This window comes from Miscanthus floridulus, chromosome 3, assembly GCF_019320115.1.
Source record: "Miscanthus floridulus cultivar M001 chromosome 3, ASM1932011v1, whole genome shotgun sequence".
Lineage (NCBI taxonomy): Eukaryota > Viridiplantae > Streptophyta > Magnoliopsida > Poales > Poaceae > Miscanthus > Miscanthus floridulus.
Window position 1 is genome coordinate 55,256,059 of NC_089582.1, and position 17,749 is coordinate 55,273,807.

The 17,749-nt window shown below is 47.8% G+C and overlaps 1 protein-coding gene across 1 annotated transcript; it reads left to right on the forward strand.

Moving 5' to 3' along the window:
- The first annotated feature begins 1,893 nt into the window (after nucleotides 1-1,893).
- LOC136545764 (aspartokinase 1, chloroplastic-like) lies at nucleotides 1,894-5,719 on the forward strand. The gene is made up of 10 exons (XM_066537743.1): nucleotides 1,894-2,362; nucleotides 2,485-2,567; nucleotides 2,667-2,707; nucleotides 3,187-3,341; nucleotides 3,648-3,797; nucleotides 3,918-4,013; nucleotides 4,809-4,925; nucleotides 5,088-5,207; nucleotides 5,292-5,384; nucleotides 5,457-5,719. Exons 1-10 carry the CDS (start codon nucleotides 2,228-2,230, stop codon nucleotides 5,625-5,627), a joined length of 1,161 nt encoding a protein of 386 aa, XP_066393840.1. The 5' UTR covers nucleotides 1,894-2,227; the 3' UTR covers nucleotides 5,628-5,719.
- The last annotated feature ends 12,030 nt before the right edge of the window (nucleotides 5,720-17,749 follow it).

Genomic DNA, 17,749 nt, shown 5'->3' on the forward strand with positions numbered 1-17,749 from the left:
GATTTCTGGAGATGTTGCATTAAACATGTTCAGAGCTCATCAGTAAGGTATTCTTGACATATTTAGTGCTATTATTTAGATGTACAACTGAGCTTAGATTTATGAGATCCAACAAAACACCAAAGAGAGGGGCTAGGGGAGAGAGAACCAAATCACAAAGTAAGAACTCAGACTTTATGAGGTCAACTTGCTTTATTTCTTCACAAGAACTGGTTCTTAGACTGTCTCCAATGGGAGATCCATTACGGAACCCAAACCCAAAATAGGTCTCCAACATAATACCTATAGCCTCCAACAGAGTACCTATATGGAAGACCCATTTTGGATGCCAGGAGAGGCATAACCCAAATCTGAGTATCCTCTCTCCTGGAGACCCATTTACAGAAAGGGTTGTCTTTTGGGTCTTCTTGTTGGAGAAGACAAAAAATAGGTATTGAACCATTTACCTGTAGCGCTACCCAAAGGACAAATGGGTCTTGTATTTTAGGTCGCGGTTGTTGGAGACAGTCTTACAAGATCTAGTCTTACTCTACGAAAGGAACATAGACAGACGATTCAATCTCTCATCTGCGGATCTCAACACACAGTGAAACTAGCTCTGGCTATAACGGAGAGACACAACCTGGAGACAGGTAAACTAAACACGGGAAGAGATAGCTGGTTTGGGCAACCTCCCCTCTTATTTATAGTCATATTACACATTCTAAGCCGGTCCTTAGATATTTCCTTGAACCACTTAACCCCAGGGGCATAATGGTTCAAGTTGAGACCGTGCATCCGACACCCATGAGTCCTTCACGAGAATGCTTCGCCTCGACACAACCTTCTTGATGACACCACGTGCCACACCAAACTCCATTCCGGGTTTTCAAGCCCAAACACGGCAAAACCATCCACGAGTGGTTTTGAGGCCCAGACTGCTAAACCCAACTGGAGAAGCATATCCGCTACGCCTCCTCCACGATCTTGACGTGTGTCACCGTCCGTCCTCGACCATCCAATCACCAAGTCCTTGAACCCCTCGCTTGACTTGGTTAATCGCCGTCTTGACTTGGTCAACACAGTCTAGGCCATCTCCTCATGTACACTTGCTCGTCGATGTTGCCAAGTGTTAGCGGTCCATGATCCACCCGGCACCTCGATCCCTCGGTCTAAGCCTCCTGTCCGTCCTTCACCGCCCCTGGTCCATCGGCACGAACTTGCTTGACCTTCTCCATTGTCATCATCTGTCTGAATGCTCAACACCTAGACCCATCATAAACTAAGAGACATATTGCACAACACTGTACTCATGCTATGGTTAGTCTCAACACTAAACCAAAGCTTGTCATTAGTATTCAACAACCAAGCATAACTCCAGTAGTTAGCGTCGCAAAAAAAATGCAGTAGTTAGCGGAAGTGGTTATATTGCCTGAAAACGAGTTTTCCCCCTTTGACTGCAGTTGCCCTCTTTTTTTTAATTAATAAGTCTAGGTTTCGTTCAAGAAAGTTCCATGCATTGACATGAACGTCCTTTTTTTTTTCTTGATGAAAGGTTTACAAAATAGGATCTATGTGGAACGGAGGATAAAAACAGAGAAATCGATGAAGATAGAGTAAATGAAAAAAAATGTGATTGTAAAACAAAGTATTAGAAAAATAAAGGAAAGCAAGATGACGTGGCATCTGGCACATAGGAGTCATATATATATCACCGAAAAACATAGAACAGCCAAAACTTCAGCTTAGATTGTCTTTTTATTCCTTACTTTTGTGGAGGAATGGGCGTACCTTCATCATACCAAACGATTCTACAGCATCTCGTACCGTATAAATGTCAATCGTCTGGTCCAAACATGGACATATATTGATGAATTGATCTGGCCCGTCCGAAGGAACCACTTCGCACTACTCCTCGCCGTCGGTTCTTCTCGCACCGCACCCCAGCCGGCGCCTCCACCTCCTCCTCCCGCTCCACGCCTCCCACCCTCGCGGCACCAGCATGGCTACGCCGGCTCTCCGTACCACCGCGCGGCTGGGACTTGCACTTGAGGGTCCCACCGCCGCGAGACGGCGCGGGGTCTAGGCGCCTGTTGCGGTCCCGGCCGCGCCGTGCCTGAGGAAGGCGGCGGTCCGGTGCCAGCGAGCCGTCGGCGCCGCCATTGTCGAGAAGAAGAATGACTCGGTGGTGGAGGCTGCGCAGGAGAGAAGCGGCAACGGGGGCGCGGCGCCGGAGTTCACCGTCGTGATGAAGTTCGGCGGGTCGTCGGTGGCCTCGGCCGAGAGGATGCGGGAGGTGGCAGACCTCATCCTCAGCTTCCCCGAGGAGCGCCCGGTCGTCATGCTGTCAGCGATGGGGAAGACCACAAACAAACTCCTCATGGTATTCTACTGCACCACTCGTGCCTATATTCATCACCTTCGGTATGCGAGGTGTTAGGTTTTGTGAGGATTCCTACACCATTATATAGGATTGAAAAGTGGCTTTTCAATTTTTGGTTGCAGGCTGGGGAAAAAGCAGTGGGCTGTGGCACGACCAACGTCTCGGAGCTCGACGAGCTCTCCTTTGTTAAGGAATTGCATCTTGGGTATGGTTCTGTGTGAATTGCAGTGCTTTACTTCCATCGAGTGGACTGGCTTGGAATGCTTTTGCCTGATTTATTTTTCTACCGTTTTGCCTTGTCTAGGACGCTTGATCAGCTTGGGCTAGATAGGTCAATTATTTATGGTAAGATGTTGCCCATTTTGCCAAATTCTTCTCCCAGTCTTCTTTGACATGAAGTGTCTTCAGGGTTACAAAACATGTTAAATTAACTTGTAGTGCGGTCATGTTCGCCCACATCAAATTCTCTCAGGAAATGCCTCCATATAGGGTATGAAGGCGGAAGATTGGTGCATCATATGGCTTAATTGCTATATAGATCCACTTCAAATGATGTAACCTTTGTTTCGCTGTATTAAAAAGAATCTAGCAAAGCAGTTTCTGACAACAAAGCAATATTAGTGTTCACGTAGATGAACTGACAATGTAGTTTTCAAGCTTATGTGTATGTTTTATGCTTTCTGTTTAGATAAATCATGCTTATTCAGAACCGAACTTTTATAATCTGCTACATGAATATTTCACTATCCAGCCTTTGTGTGTGGTGCTCGCAATATTTCTTGATTCTGAATAAATGACACCACTTTCAATTTTAAATCTTGTAGGTTTGTTGGATGAACTTGAACAACTTCTCAAGGGAATTGCTATGATGAAAGAGCTGACTCTTAGAACACGAGATTATCTAGTTTCATTTGGTGAATGCATGTCTACAAGAATATTTACTGCACTTTTAAACAAAATCGGGGTAAAAGCTCGGCAGGTACATTCTTGAGTTGATTGCATTTTGGATGTTTTTTCTAGTGTTTCAAATATGTCCATGTTACTTATCTTAATGCCATGCAGTCCAGTAGGAAATTCATTAATGCATTGCATGTAGCACAAACTGTAGTTCCAAATTCTTGGCAAGTCAGTATATTTCTTGTATTCTTATACAGATACTGCTAATAAGTGTTTCGTGATCCTATTTTCTTCTAGTAGATTTTTGTCTATGCACAGAAAATTCTTCATGTAAAGCATCAACCAAGTAGATATCTAGTCAAAGTTTCTGATTCTTGCTTCATTGCAGTATGATACATTTGATCTTGGCTTTATAACTACCGATGATTTCACAAATGTGGATATTCTGGAAGCAACATATCCTGCTGTTGCGAAAAGGCTACATGGGGACTGGATTAACGATCCTGCTATTCCTATAGTCACTGGCTTTCTTGGAAAGGTTCCATATTTCACATTTCATTTGTGGGGTATCAATGCTCCATTTGTCCTTATGTTTTTTTTTCTTCTTTGAAAGAGTTTGTTCTTGTAATGTTCACACTTCATGCACTTAAAATTGCAGGGATGGAGATCTGGTGCAATAACCACCTTGGGCAGGGGTGGTAGCGACTTGACAGCTACAACCATTGGCAAAGCCTTGGGATTAAGAGAAATCCAGGTTTGTAATATGTTTTCCTAGGCTGTCTTCCTCCTTGGACCAATTACTCTTTGGTTCAAGCCACAATAGGTGACCAGTTTAATTCATTGGTTAGTGCAGAGTTACTTTCCATAGGCCCAATGTTGACTGCGAGTGCATAAGGCTTGATAGCTTCTTATCATTTTTAATATGAGATACTCTAACTAAGGCTTTCCTTTTGCTTTTTTGGTTAAAGTTGGTCTCCAAGCATCTAAGCATTAAAATGAAGTCTTTAGTTTAGGACAAATTTTTAATTATTTGGATAATCCCATGAACTTCTTTTCATCTCAACTTTACCTCATAGCCTCATCTCTGATACATGGATTTGTACTCATTAAATGAATTATGAAAAGTTTAGGATGAAAGCTATGTTTATGTTTGACCTGGTAAATGTAAAAGTTCATAGAAGAACATTTTAGGAGAATATGGTAGGCGAGAACTCTAGTGTGAAAAGAACAGAATTTTGCCCTCTAAAACGTAATTTATAAAAACATCTGAGAGAGTAAAATTTGGCCTGCCAGGGGTATGCCCCCAGGGTTTAGCTATTAAGGTAGAAGACCTCAACCATGCAAGCCGAGAAAACCCCCGAACCCCGACTTTGCCGGCAAGGGGACTTTTTAGCCAGCCTAAATTCGCTCCCCACTTGGAGGAGGTTCTACTAAAGCACTTGCAACCACTAGGCTACAGGCTCTTTCGCTCAACAGAGAGAGTACATCGTTGCTAATTTATTTTTGTTCCTGTGTAGTTGACTTACAACATTGATCTTGTTTCTAGTAGGTTTGGAAAGATGTTGATGGTGTTTTAACATGTGACCGAAATATCCATCCTAAGGCAAAACCTGTGCCATACTTCACATTTGATGAGGCAGCCGAACTTGCCTATTTTGGAGCGCAGGTATGTGTTGTTATCCATTAAGGAAAACATTGACAAATGAACTACTTTGATTTATCTCGGTTATACATTGTGGTCTAGTTTTTTAGCTTAGCATTTTTACTGAGCCAATGGTTTTATATGATATTTATTTATTGATTGGTTTCCATAAATTATTACTTTTAGGTTTTGCATCCACAATCAATGCGACCAGCTAGAGAAGGCGATGTACCTGTTAAGGTTAAGAACTCTTATAACCGTCGAGCCCCTGGTACTCTTATCACTAAAGAAAGAGATATGAGTAAGGTTTGTTACTTGGCTAAACTCTAATCTTAGACTTGTCTACTTGTTCTTGCTCTCTAATCCAAATATTGACACGTTTTATTCTAGACTGTTTTGACTAGCATTGTTTTGAAATCAAATATTACAATGCTTGATATAGTGAGCACACGCATGCTTGGCCAGTACGGTTTTCTAGCTAAGGTACAACTATTCAGAGGCTACTTTCCTTGAGTTTACTATTACTTTTGGTTTAACTTACTTATCAATTTTCAGGTTTTTTCAATATTTGAAGACTTGGGCATCTCTGTTGATTGTGTGGCTACCAGTGAAGTCAGCATATCCTTGACACTGGATCCATCGAAACTATGGAGTTGTGAATTGGTTCAGCTCAAAAATGTTTGGGCCTCAATTTATTCACTGTTAATTTCTTTTTCTTGTCAGTGACTCTATATTTCCCCAAGATTTGTTTTTCCTTAATCTGCGTAAAGTAGATAAAGATAACACTTTGCTTCAAGTTTTTCTTGTCTTTTTTTTTGGGTGTGTGTGTGTGTGTGTGGGGGGGGGGGGGGGGGGGGGGGGGGGGAGACTAACTGTATTATTTTCTCACTTGATGTTATGTGGGGTTGGACCTATAATGGCACCCTAGGATTCCCATCCCACCATTCGTGCCTCGTAGGTATAGTCTTATTTTTCTTGAACATACAGGAGAGCTATGTATTGTTATATTGAAGAAGAACTTGGTTAGGAAACTTTACACACACACACATTTGATTACAAGATCACCGTTTAGATAACTAAACAACCTCGACTAACAGGACTTTGGTTAGACTGTTATTTGGCTGGGTCATAGTACATATTCTTACAGGCTAGATTCATTTTATTAGGATCCCTATATAAAGAAATATTTGTCACTATATTAAAGAAAAAGACATTATATATCATTCTGCGCATTTCTCCATTCCTCTCTGCTCAGTGCCTTCCAAACACTTATTTTGACCATGTCTGATCCTTCCTTCGACCTCATTTGCAACCTTAGAAGCAATACCTGTATCGATCCGGTCGAACCTCACTGGTAAGACTTTAGATTAGAAATTATCGATTAGTGGTCTTGTTTATGATCAAGATATGTACTCTATTTGTTTACTATGACTGCATCGGCTATTTTAGCCAATTTGCCTATATTCTCACGTATATAGCATGTTTTTATGAATTTGTCAACATATAGATGGTTTTATAGATTCTTTGGCTTTAGTTTATTATCATTATCATAGCTGCATCGATCCGATCAAACCTCACTGTTGTTGATAATAGATTAGATTCAAACTGTTTGTAGATTCATTTATATTAGACAGTCGATTTGTTCGCATGTTATACACTTTTCATCAAACTTATTGGCTCGACTCTTTATATCAATCATGTTTCATTGAGCTGATGATGCTTTCTGATGTTCCATGAGTATCGGTTATTTTAATTCATATCATTATCATTTAATATTAGCCGATAATCCTTGGTTTAAAGATCTTTATTTCATGGATATGCCGGATATCGACTATTTAGTCGATAGCCTTATTGAATCGTCTATTTAGCCATACATTTGGAACTGTCTGGTGCAACACCGACATGTTCCACTTTAAATTACTGATAAAATTTTCTCTCCTTATCAATTGTAGGTCAAATTGACTGGCACATTGTTGGGTTTTTAGAATCGGCTAGTTCTGTGTTAAAGCCAAGTAGATCTCTGGTCTTGTTCCACTCAGATCATCCGGCTTGCTGTGTGTCGATCATATCGCCACATTTTTGTGTCAACAGTATGGAAAGTCCAAATGTGTGAGGCATTTGAGTATGAGTCAATGGAAGACATGTCCATTGAATCTTCATGAATTGAAGAAACCTCAAGGAACCAACGAAGCATCGAGTTGGAGCAAGAAGTGCAAGCTATAGGTGCTGCACTATCAGGCTGCTCATACCGGACGTGTCCGGTATCTCTGCCGGGCATGTCTGGTATCGCTGAGTCAACAAGACAGCAAGCTAGCATCTGTGACGATGTTCAAGCTCGGTGGTGGCCAAGTGATGAATCATGTTTAGTACCTCAAGATACTCAACACTTGTGTCTCATGGCCAAGAAAAACAATAAGAAAGCTTCCAAGAAAGATCAAGTAAAGGAGATAGCACAAGTGGATGATCAAGATGAAAGTGTTGAAGTTGAAGACAACTACAACCTTAATCATCTCAACAGCAAAGACAAGTTCATCATCATGAAGATAGTTGAAAAGAATGATGAGCTTGAAGAAGAGAATGAAAAACAAGAACAATAACTTCAAAAGCAAGAAAAGTTTCTCATCTCCAAGTTGGAAGAACTAAAGGCATTGAATGAAAGGTATGAAAAATTGTTGATTGAGCATGCTTTAGTTACTAACTCCTCTTCTAGTGTGTCACAACTAGAAAAGGACAACATTATTCTCAAGGCAAGATTAGATGAACTATCAAGCAAATACATTGTTCTCCAAGCTAACTATGTTCATCTCAAGTGCTCACATGAAAAGTTAGTAGAATCACATATCATGCTTGAAGTAGCTCATGAGGTTGTGTTTACATCGGTAAAATCATCTCAACCTCTCTCACACACACTGAAACATCCTCAATTTTCCACGAAGGGAAAATCCACAGAATGAATTATAATATGATGAAACCAATAGTTGATTCCATCATATTATCATATATCAGTCGATATCACAGTCATACATCATAAGATTACAAGAATACAAGATATTACATCACTGGGGAATACACCTATTACATAGTTAATCTAGCGGAAGACTATCGAGTGAAGGCTCCTCCTTCACGGGTCATCATCAGAGTTGGCGTAGTGCAGCGTAGATTCTATCTCCGAACCAAACTTGAGCGTAGGCACGAGACCTCCTAATCTTTCTAACGTCAGCACCTCTGAGAAGCAGGAAAATTTGCACACCGCCAGAAGTGTGCAGGCCATGGTCAGTACCGATGAGCTTTAGTGGAAAAGATAAAACAAGAGGATCTGGCGATCCTAACATGTGGCTGTGGTTTGCATCCTTAGCGCATGAGAAGCAAGTAACAGTAGTAATGTAATAATAATATCCAGTTTTTAACACATTCCCAGCCACACACATCCACATCCATCCATATCCATCCACCAACCCAACCCAACCATAACCACACCATCACCACATCTTATCTCACACACTCAGGTCGACAGGCCAACTCCTTCTCGGCCTTGTCTCAACGGCCCGCAGCCCCAAGGCTCACGACCGGAGAATACCCCAAACCCTGGAGGGAGAAAAGAAGGACGCATCTCCTATCTAGTTTAAGCGAAACCCAAAAAAGGTCCATAGCCAACAAGTTGGCATATGTATCGATTGATCAACCAAACACTCTACAGAGGTTTTACATACCCACAAGATAGCCATCCTCGACGGTGCCCCATCTAGGCAGATTTTGGCCGCTTGCTAGCCTAGAACGATGCCACCCTACCTCTCAGCCCTGGTTCATCCCAAGTCTAGTCTGGGATGGCTGATACTGTGAGTCGTAGACAGAGCCGGGGCCCTCTGGATGTCAAGAGCCATGTCCACAAGGCCTCCTAAAGTCTTGGAAGGGTGTGGGGGCAACCGCGCACCCCATACCTCCTTGCACACGTTCGCCTAGCAGTAGTGGCATTGTTCTACCAAGTAGTCCGACCGTCCCGCACCATATAGGGCAAGTGGGATGTAAAGGATTCCCGGTGAGTCTAAGTACTAGTAAGTCCTTAGGGATTGACCAAGCCAGAATGTCTCCATCAGGGTTTCCATTTTACGTGCCACCACAGCACCTCTACCCCGGGCTCCACCTCTCCGAGGTTCACACCCAAGGCCACCTCCAATTACCATTTTACCCGCCACAGGTATTCCATATCCAAGTGCCCAGGTAGCACCACATGGCAAGACTTGCCTTAGGCTCGCCGTTATTCCAGCTCGGTCGACACAACCCTCACTCTCCACGCACCCAAGACACACGCAGCACGCTCACACACCACCAAGTCCGGCACCCATAGCCAAACTATCCCTAGGGTTCACCACCAGCATCACATCCCAGATATAATGCGAAGTGGAGTTAATAATAAGTATAGTGGTGAAATATGCAAGCAAGCAGGCAAGTAAGCATATGTAAGCGAGCGAATGCGCAAAGCAGGGTGACGTGGTAGAGTGGGTTGCATCAAGGTAATAATGGCTCAGGTAGTAGCATGCATCAAAGTACTAGCAAAGGAATAATTATAAAGCGCTAGCAGTTCTAGATATTATGCAATGTCTAATAGGATTCTCTAAAAGAGGGTGCTGCCATGACACCTGCGAGGTAGAGGTAGTAGTGGTACAATCCTCCATTCGTTGGTGTTCCATTAGTGGGGTCGCCTCCTCCTGCGTTGACTCCATTCCGCAGTCCTTGTCGTCCACGTTCTCTTGGTCCGATCGTCAACTACTTCGCGAAGCGACACGCAAGGCAAGAGAGCACTCAACACTCGAAAAGACAAGACGCAGGAAAATCTTATAACACCAGTGAGGCAATACGAGATACATGGCTTAGCCCACTCGGCGGTTGTCCGATTTCCCCAGGCCAAGAATCACAAGTGGTGGTTTGCTAAGCACAAGCTTAAGTTATGGCCAAGCCGGTATGGCTTTACGTTAAACGGTTTAAGCCAGAGCTTATCCAGAGCAAACACCACGGCTCACGATCTTTCGATCCAGTGTCATTGACTTGACGGGGATTGGAAGTCGGGCCCCAAGAAAGAAGAACGACGGGGTTCGGCTCTTGTAGCCTTTCCCCGCAAATCACAATTAGATGTGAGATGCAGACAAGAACAAGTAACACTATTGTGACTTGGCTCCAACATACTTCGGCTCGCCCGCTATGGTAGAATGCGGTAGCGCAAAGAGATTGGACATCAACGTTTCCCCTTGATCCACATGACATAATAACGTCGGGAACCGACAAGAGAGTTGCTCAGCAAAACAAAAGAAGTGGGGTTAGCTATGCACATCCATGTCATGTTCTTAGACACATCTTTGGGAGAGATGGCTCTAGACGCCCGATCAGGTCGACACGTACGGGTCCAAGGTACGACATAGACTATAGCTTCGCTAACTAAAAAGAGATAGTCCGGTCTTTGATCCAATCGCCATGGACAAGGCGGGACCGAACAGAGCGGGCTAATAGGGTAATAACAGCATAAAACGGAGGTCTACTCCTTCCAACACACACCACGACAGAAGACAGGGCATTGGAAGGAGCGACTCACTAAAGAGTACAAGTGCGCAAACCACTCGTAGGGTACCTAACTTAGGTGCACTGGCACTAAGACATCTCTCTAATTCATAGTGGTGCGGTTGTCACCGCGGGAATCAAGGAAATGCGATAGTCATACAAGGTACAAGCATACGGGGGTTTGTGCACGAAGAGGCAAGTAAAAGTAAAAGAGTGGCGTAACTCCATGGTCATGGCGAGGCGAACTCGCGGCCACAAGCTATACCAACGGGTTGGCACCCATTGTTCCACGATTGTTATCTCTAGGTCATCTCCCTCAGGACTTGGTCATGGAGGGCTCAAGGCGTGCATCGATGTTAGTATCGACATCGATTCCATCACGACCATGTTCAAGGGCCATAGGCAGGAGCTAACACTCGTGGTACTATAAAGCCAACTAAAAAGCGACGGGTCGAGTTACACTCGGCATCACGATCATGGCGAGGCAGATCCCGCGATCATAACGTCCAAACGAGGTACGATCCCTCAGTCGGCTCGAAGGCTCGGCACACAGGCAACAACACCAACAATCATCGGTAAGAACCAAACACGACCGAAGACGCAACAACTCGACACGACTGAGGAGTAGCACATTCCATAGTTGGGGATAGGTAGACCTGCACAAGGGCAAGGTGTAGATAGATATAGACAGATCAAGATCATGCATTGAAAGTGGACGAATGAGTATAAGAATGAGCGAGAAGGGGCTTTCGTCGGTGGTCGGAGATGTCACCGAGGTGGTCGGTGAGATCACCGTCGTGGTCAGAAGGCTGGCCGAGGTGGTCGGAAGGCTGGCCGACGTGGTCGGTGAGATCGCGGAGGTGGTCGGAGTGATCATCAACGTGGTCGGTGAGATTGCCGAAGTGGTCGGAAAGGTTGTAGACGGCTTTCCAAGGTCTCAATAAAACATCGACTATGATTTGGTCACCCGAAGGTTCAGAGGGTAACGTGGCTTGCCCCAGAGGGTCACGGTTTCTACTGGGCCGCCACTGGGCCGATGTTGCAGCTGCCGCAGTCGGCCCAAGAGAGAAGAGAGGGAGCTGGTGCTGGGCATTGGGCCGGCTGGCCTTGGTGCTTTCCCGCAAGCCAGTCAGCAAGGTAGGGTCTGGGACTAGGGCTGCTCATGACGTGCGTGTCCTCGGTGATGGTGTCGTGCAGGACGTTCTCCGAGGCCTTGGGTGAGCAGCTCGCGACTGTGCCCAGTGGTGCTTGATCGAAGAGCCTAGGGACACGGACACAGTGCACGCTTGGCTCGCCGTGACACTGCTCGGTGCATGAGTGCCAACGTGGCCAAGGTCGTGAGTGTGGTGGTAGGGTCCGAGGTCACGGAGGTGTAGGGTCGGCTGAGGTCACCCTGGTAAGGCCGCGATGGCGATGGCATGCTGTGGACGTGAGGGCGAGGCGGTATGTGCGCGGGCGTGGTCATGGCCACGACGAGGTTCGCCGACGGCATGGTGTCGAGGCAAGGTAGGGTCTTGTTAGGCGATGGCAGTGGCTAGTGTGGGTGCCAGCACGGTGTGCTAGCGACATGGGCAAGTGGTGCGCGGTGCTCCTGGCAGTGTGATGGCCATGGGCGGCAAGGTCTGTGCGGCAAGTCAGCCGGTCATGCCGACATGCCATCGAGGGGCCAAGAGGGTGGAGCTTGGCCAAGGATGAGCTCATCGGTGCATGGTCGTACCTTGGTCGTGCAGCACTGCGTGCAGGAAGGGCTAGGTGCAGGGAATCAAGGCGGATCTCGACGACCAGATCCCGTGTCACAGGGTGGCCGAAGACGGGGAAAAAGGTCCGCGGTACGGTGGGGGCTTGGTCTCGACGCAGGGCTGGAAAGCGGCGCTGAGGCTCTAGGTGGCCGGCTGCGTTCCCGGGCGCTATCGGCCCGGCAAGGCAAGGCCATGGCCGTGTTCGTGAGTGCGCATGTGTGTCCTAGAGCGGGGTAGCTCCGGGGTCAAGCCGGCGTTGAAGGCTGGGACAGGGTCGGGGCTTGGCGTGGTCGCGGCCGTGGACGAGGCGATGCTCCGGCGGTGCACGGGCAGACATGGTCAGCGGCTCGAAGGCCGGTCAGGCAGGCGACTAGGCATCAGACAAGGGCGGGGTTTGGGGAAGGCTCACCGTGGTCTGGGTGGTGTGGGTCCATGGACCGCACACTAGGTCCCTGGTGGACTGTGTCCACCCTCCTTTTCTCCTCCTAGCTCACGGTGGAACAAGTCCAGACGGCTCTGCTCCTCCTTTCACCTCCTCTGTTCTTCCGCGGTAGGGCTCTCACCGGTGGCAAGCCCGCACGACAGGGTGCGGCGGTGGCTTGGTGAGGTTTCTAAGGCGGCCAAGGGCTTGGCGAGGTTCGCTGCGAGGGCTCTAGTAGGCTAAAGGCCGCTGTCTAGCTTCAGACGGTCGGCACGCCAGTGCGGTGGCTACAGGCGGCGAGTACTCCGGTGGGCGGCTAACGAGGTCCCTGCAGAAAATCCATGGCACGAAGGCCAGACACATGGAGGGGTCATCGGCCTGAACAGGATGGTGCTGTGGGTGGCTCCAGTCTTGGCGACCGTGTGTGGGCAGGACATGGTGGCGGCTGTGTCCTCGGGCGCCATCGGCTCGGCAAGGCAGGGATGGCAAGAAGGCGAAAGCTTGGGCAAGTCCAAAGCTTACAGTAGGGTTCGTAGAAGAAGGATGCCGCTGCCGTGTCGAGGTGCCATAGGGATGGCTCGGCGCAGTGCGGTGCGTCGGGCGGAGTCGCTGCAGTGTCCCGAGCTCATCGCGGTCGGCGGTCTCCGGTTGGCTCGAACAACGCCGGGAAGATGGTCAGGTGGCTGGTGGTCGTGGCCACGCGGAGGGTTGGCGTCGGGCGCATCATGGCGGTGTCGATCCTGTGCACCGACTCTCTGCTCCTAGAACAAGGGCGCCCCTTGAGGTTGCTCAGACGGCTTGGATGCCTGGTCGTGACCGCGGCTCCGTGCCATGGCGAGGCGAAGGCAGGGCGTCGGGGTAGGATGGCGCGGCGTCGGTGGCGAGGCGGCTCGCCGAGTAGGCTGGCCTGGCTTCAAGCCATGGCTGTGCATCTACTGCGACGAGGTGAGGAAGGCGAGGCAGAGATGGGAGGGAGCGTCTACGGCGGCTGGGAAGGGTGATGGTGAGGGCGAGGCCTTGGCTAGGGGTTCTTATAGCCCGTAGGCTAGGGTTCCGCAAGGGGTCGCCGGTGTACGTGCCGCTTGATGGGATGGTCGGTGCACGTGGCGGTCATCCAGAGGCTGGAGCAGGTAGCGGCTTGGAAGGTTCGTGAAGTGGAGCGTCGGGCCTTGGTCGCGTTGGTCCGGGGTGCGGTCGGAACGCGGGTGCAGGGGCGCTGGCGAGCTCCGGACCATGGACATGGCACGCCTCGGGGCATGCGGGGTTGGTGGCGTGAACAGGGACGGTCGAGATGCAGCCCTAGCCTCGGATGCGCGTGGGCGGCCTCTACTCGGTGCCGGTGCTCTGCTTTGTCCGAAAAGCAGAGGAAGGGGGTGACGAAGGGGATGATAGGTGGGTTCGGCTGGCCCACCTGCCAGCGATGTCGTGAGAGGGTGATGACGGCTAGGCTTTCGGCTAGGAGGCCGGCCGGGCATGCTGCTGCTGTCCGCGTGGGCCGAAGGTAGGAGGCCAGGCTAGGCCTCGTGGCTTGCTAGGCTGTGTATGCGCGCATGCGGGCTGCGGGCGAGCGCGGGCGTGAGCTGGGCCGCGTTGCTAGCTGGGCCAGGCCAGGCTGCGCGCGCGAGCAGGCCGGCAGGTTGGAGAGCTGGGCTAGCTTGGCACCTTGGGCCGAAATGGCTTTCCTGTTTTCCTCCCCCTTTTCTAATTTTCTTTTCCATTCTTGCTTCATTATATTTACTTCCGAGGGCTCTAGGTTGGTATACATGTGTTGCCAACATGTACAGCTCCTAGTGGGGTCCACTAGAGGTCAACTAGGGGTAGTGGGGTCCATGTCAAGGGTTCATGAGAGATGAAAAGGGATTTCATAAGATATTCTAGGAGGGATCAAAAGGATTTGCTACGGACTTGTGCTCTCCAACACAAAATACTAAACCAACAAAAGAACTCTGGCAAACTCCTACAAGTAATTCTATATGCATGCAACAATTTATTTATAAATTGTTCTTAGTTTGCCTAGCATCTACATGCTTCACTCAATTGCAGGAAAATTTTTAAAAAGTTCGTATTTTTGGCTTCTCCAAAAACCCAGTTTGTTACAGTCCACCCCCCTTACAAGAATCTCGTCCTCGAGATTAAGGTGTTGCTCGGTCGGTCAAGAGGCAGGGTGTTGCTTCTTGATTGGGGTAGTTGTTCCATAGAACCTTGCAAAAGGAATTGTCGTCCTTTTGTTTTCTTCGATAACTCAATCCAAATTTGTATGGGGTGTCCAAGGATCTCTAGAGGTTTTGTCTAGTCATATGGTGGTCTTGGTTCATAGCCTGCTAGGTTAGCCAGGGTCCTGGAGTCACATATAAATAAAATAGCTTCTATATTCTTCACTCAAGCAATATAATCACAAGAAGCATAAGAAGCAAAAGATCCAAGCACTCAAGTAGCATTACAACTCCTATATGCATAGTGTTGACTTAAGGCGACTCCTAAGCCTTTGAGTCTCACACATCTATCGATCTTGCGTGGGCGACAAAGGGAATCATTTCCTAGTGGTCAACTTTTCAGATCGGGGATAGTCAGTTAGTAGTAGAACTCAAGGTAGAGACGGGGAATCAAGTGTTAGTAGCAATGACTCCACTACAGACTGAATGTTTGGCTTCTAAACTAGTGTTTGGTACGAAAGGTCTCGTCTTAAGGTCAAGTATGGCTCTGATACCAACTGAAACATCCTTAATTTTCCACGAAGGGAAAATCCACAGAATGAATTATAATATGATGAAACCAATAGTTGATTCCATCATATTATCATATATCAGTCGATATCACAGTCATACATCGTAAGATTACAAGAATACAAGATATTACATCACTGGGGAACACACCTATTACATAGTTAATCTAGCGGAAGACTATCGAGTGAAGGCTCCTCCTTCATGGGTCATCATCAGAGTTGGCGTAGTGCAGCGTAGATTCCATCTCCGAACCAAACTTGAGCGTAGGCACGAGACCTCCTAATCTTTCTAACGTCAGCATCTCTAAGAAGCAGGAAAATCTGCACACCGCCAGAAGTGTGCAGGCCATGGTCAGCACCGATGAGCTTTAGTGGAAAAGATAAAACAAGAGGATCTGGCGATCCTAACATGTGGCTATGGTTTGCATCCTTAGCGCATGAGAAGCAAGTAATAGTAGTAATGTAATAATAATATCCAGTTTTTAACACATTCCCAGCCACACACATCCACATCCATCCATATCCATCCACCAACCCAACCCAACCATAACCACACCATCACCACATCTCATCTCACACACTCAAGTCGACAGGCCAACTCCCTCTCGGCCTTGTCTCAACGGCCCGTAGCCCCAAGGCTCACGACCGGAGAATACCCCAAACCCTGGAGGGAGAAAAGGACTCATCTCCTATCTAGTTTAAGCGAAACCCAGGAAAGGTCCATAGCCGACAAGTCGGCATATGTATCGATCGATCAACCAAACACTCTACAGAGGTTTTACATACCCACAAGATAGCCATCCTCGACGGTGCCCCGTCTAGGCAGATTCTGGCCGCTTGCTAGCCTAGAACGATGCCACCCTACCTCTCAGCCATGGTACATCCCAAGTCTAGTCTGGGATGGCTGATACTGTGAGTCGTAGACAGAGCTGGGGCCCTCCGGATGTCAAGAGCCATGTCCACAAGGCCTCCTAAAGTCTCGGAAGGGTGTGGGGGCAACCGTGCACCCCGTACCTCCTTGCACACGTTCGCCTAGCAGTAGTGGCATTGTTCTACCAAGTAGTCCGACCGCCCCGCACCATATAGGGCGAGTGGGATGTAAAGGATTCCCGGTGAGTCTGAGTACTAGTAAGTCCTTAGGGATTGACCAAGCCAGAATGTCTCCATCAGGGTTTCTATTTTACGTGCCACCACAGCACCTCTACCCTAGGCTCCACCTCTCCGAGGTTCACACCTAAGGCCACCTCCAATTACCATTTTACCCGCCACAGGTATTCCATATCCAAGTGCCCAGGTAGCACCACATGGCAAGACTTGCCTCAGGCTCGCCGTTATTCTAGCTCGGTCGACACAACCCTCACTCTCCACGCACCCAAGACACACGCATCACGCTCACACACCACCAAGTCCGGCACCCATAGCCAAACTATTCCCATGGTTCACCACCAGCATCACATCCCAGATATAATGCGAAGTGGAGTTAATAATAAGTATAGTGGTGAAATATGCAAGCAAGCAGGCAAGTAAGCATATGTAAGCGAGCGAATGCGCAAAGCAGGGTGACGTGGTAGAGTGGGTTGCATCAGGGTAATAATAGCTCAGGTAGTAGCATGCATCAAAGTACTAGCAAAGGAATAATTATAAAGCGCTAGCAGTTCTAGATATTATGCAATGTCTAATAGGATTCTCTAAAAGAGGGTGCTGCCATGACACCTGCGAGGTAGAGGTAGTAGTGGTACAATCCTCCATTCGTTGGTGTTCCATTAGTGGGGTCGCCTCCTCCTGCGTTGACTCCATTCCGCAGTCCTTGTCGTCCACGTTCTCTTGGTCCGATCGTCAGCTACTTCGCGAAGCGACACGCAAGGCAAGAGAGCACTCAACACTCGAAAAGACGACAAGACGCAGGAAAATCTTATAACACCAGTGAGGCAATACGAGATACATGGCTTAGCCCTTTCGGCGGTTGTCCGATTTCCCCAGGCCAAGAATCACAAGTGGTGGTTTGCTAAGCACAAGCTTAAGTTATGGCCAAGCCGGTATGGCTTTATGTTAAACGGTTTAAGCCAGAGCTTATCCAGAGCAAACACCACGGCTCACGATCTTTCGATCCAGTGTCATTGACTTGAGGGGATTGGAAGTCGGGCCCCAAGAAAGAAGAACGACAGGGTTCGGCTCTTGTAGCCTTTCCCCGCAAATCACAATTAGATGTGAGATGCAAACAAGAACAAGTAACACTATTGTGACTTGGCTCCAACGTACTTCGGCTCGCCCGCTATGGTAGAATGCGGTAGCGCAAAGAGATTGGACATCAACGTTTCCCCTTGATCCACACGACATAATAACGTCGGGAACCGACAAGAGAGTTGCTCAGCAAAACAAAAGAAGTGGGGTTAGCTATGCACATCCATGTCATGTT

What these genes read in the sequence shown, in the direction of transcription:
- LOC136545764 (XM_066537743.1), top strand. Translation starts at nt 2,228, where the DNA reads ATGAAGTTCGGCGGGTCGTCGGTGGCCTCGGCCGAGAGGATGCGGGAG. An exon ending in AGATAGGTCAATTATTTATG is followed by an intron (nt 2,708 to 3,186) that starts GTAAGATGTTGC and finishes TAAATCTTGTAG; the next exon opens with GTTTGTTGGATGAACTTGAA. An exon ending in TTGCCTATTTTGGAGCGCAG is followed by an intron (nt 4,926 to 5,087) that starts GTATGTGTTGTT and finishes TATTACTTTTAG; the next exon opens with GTTTTGCATCCACAATCAAT.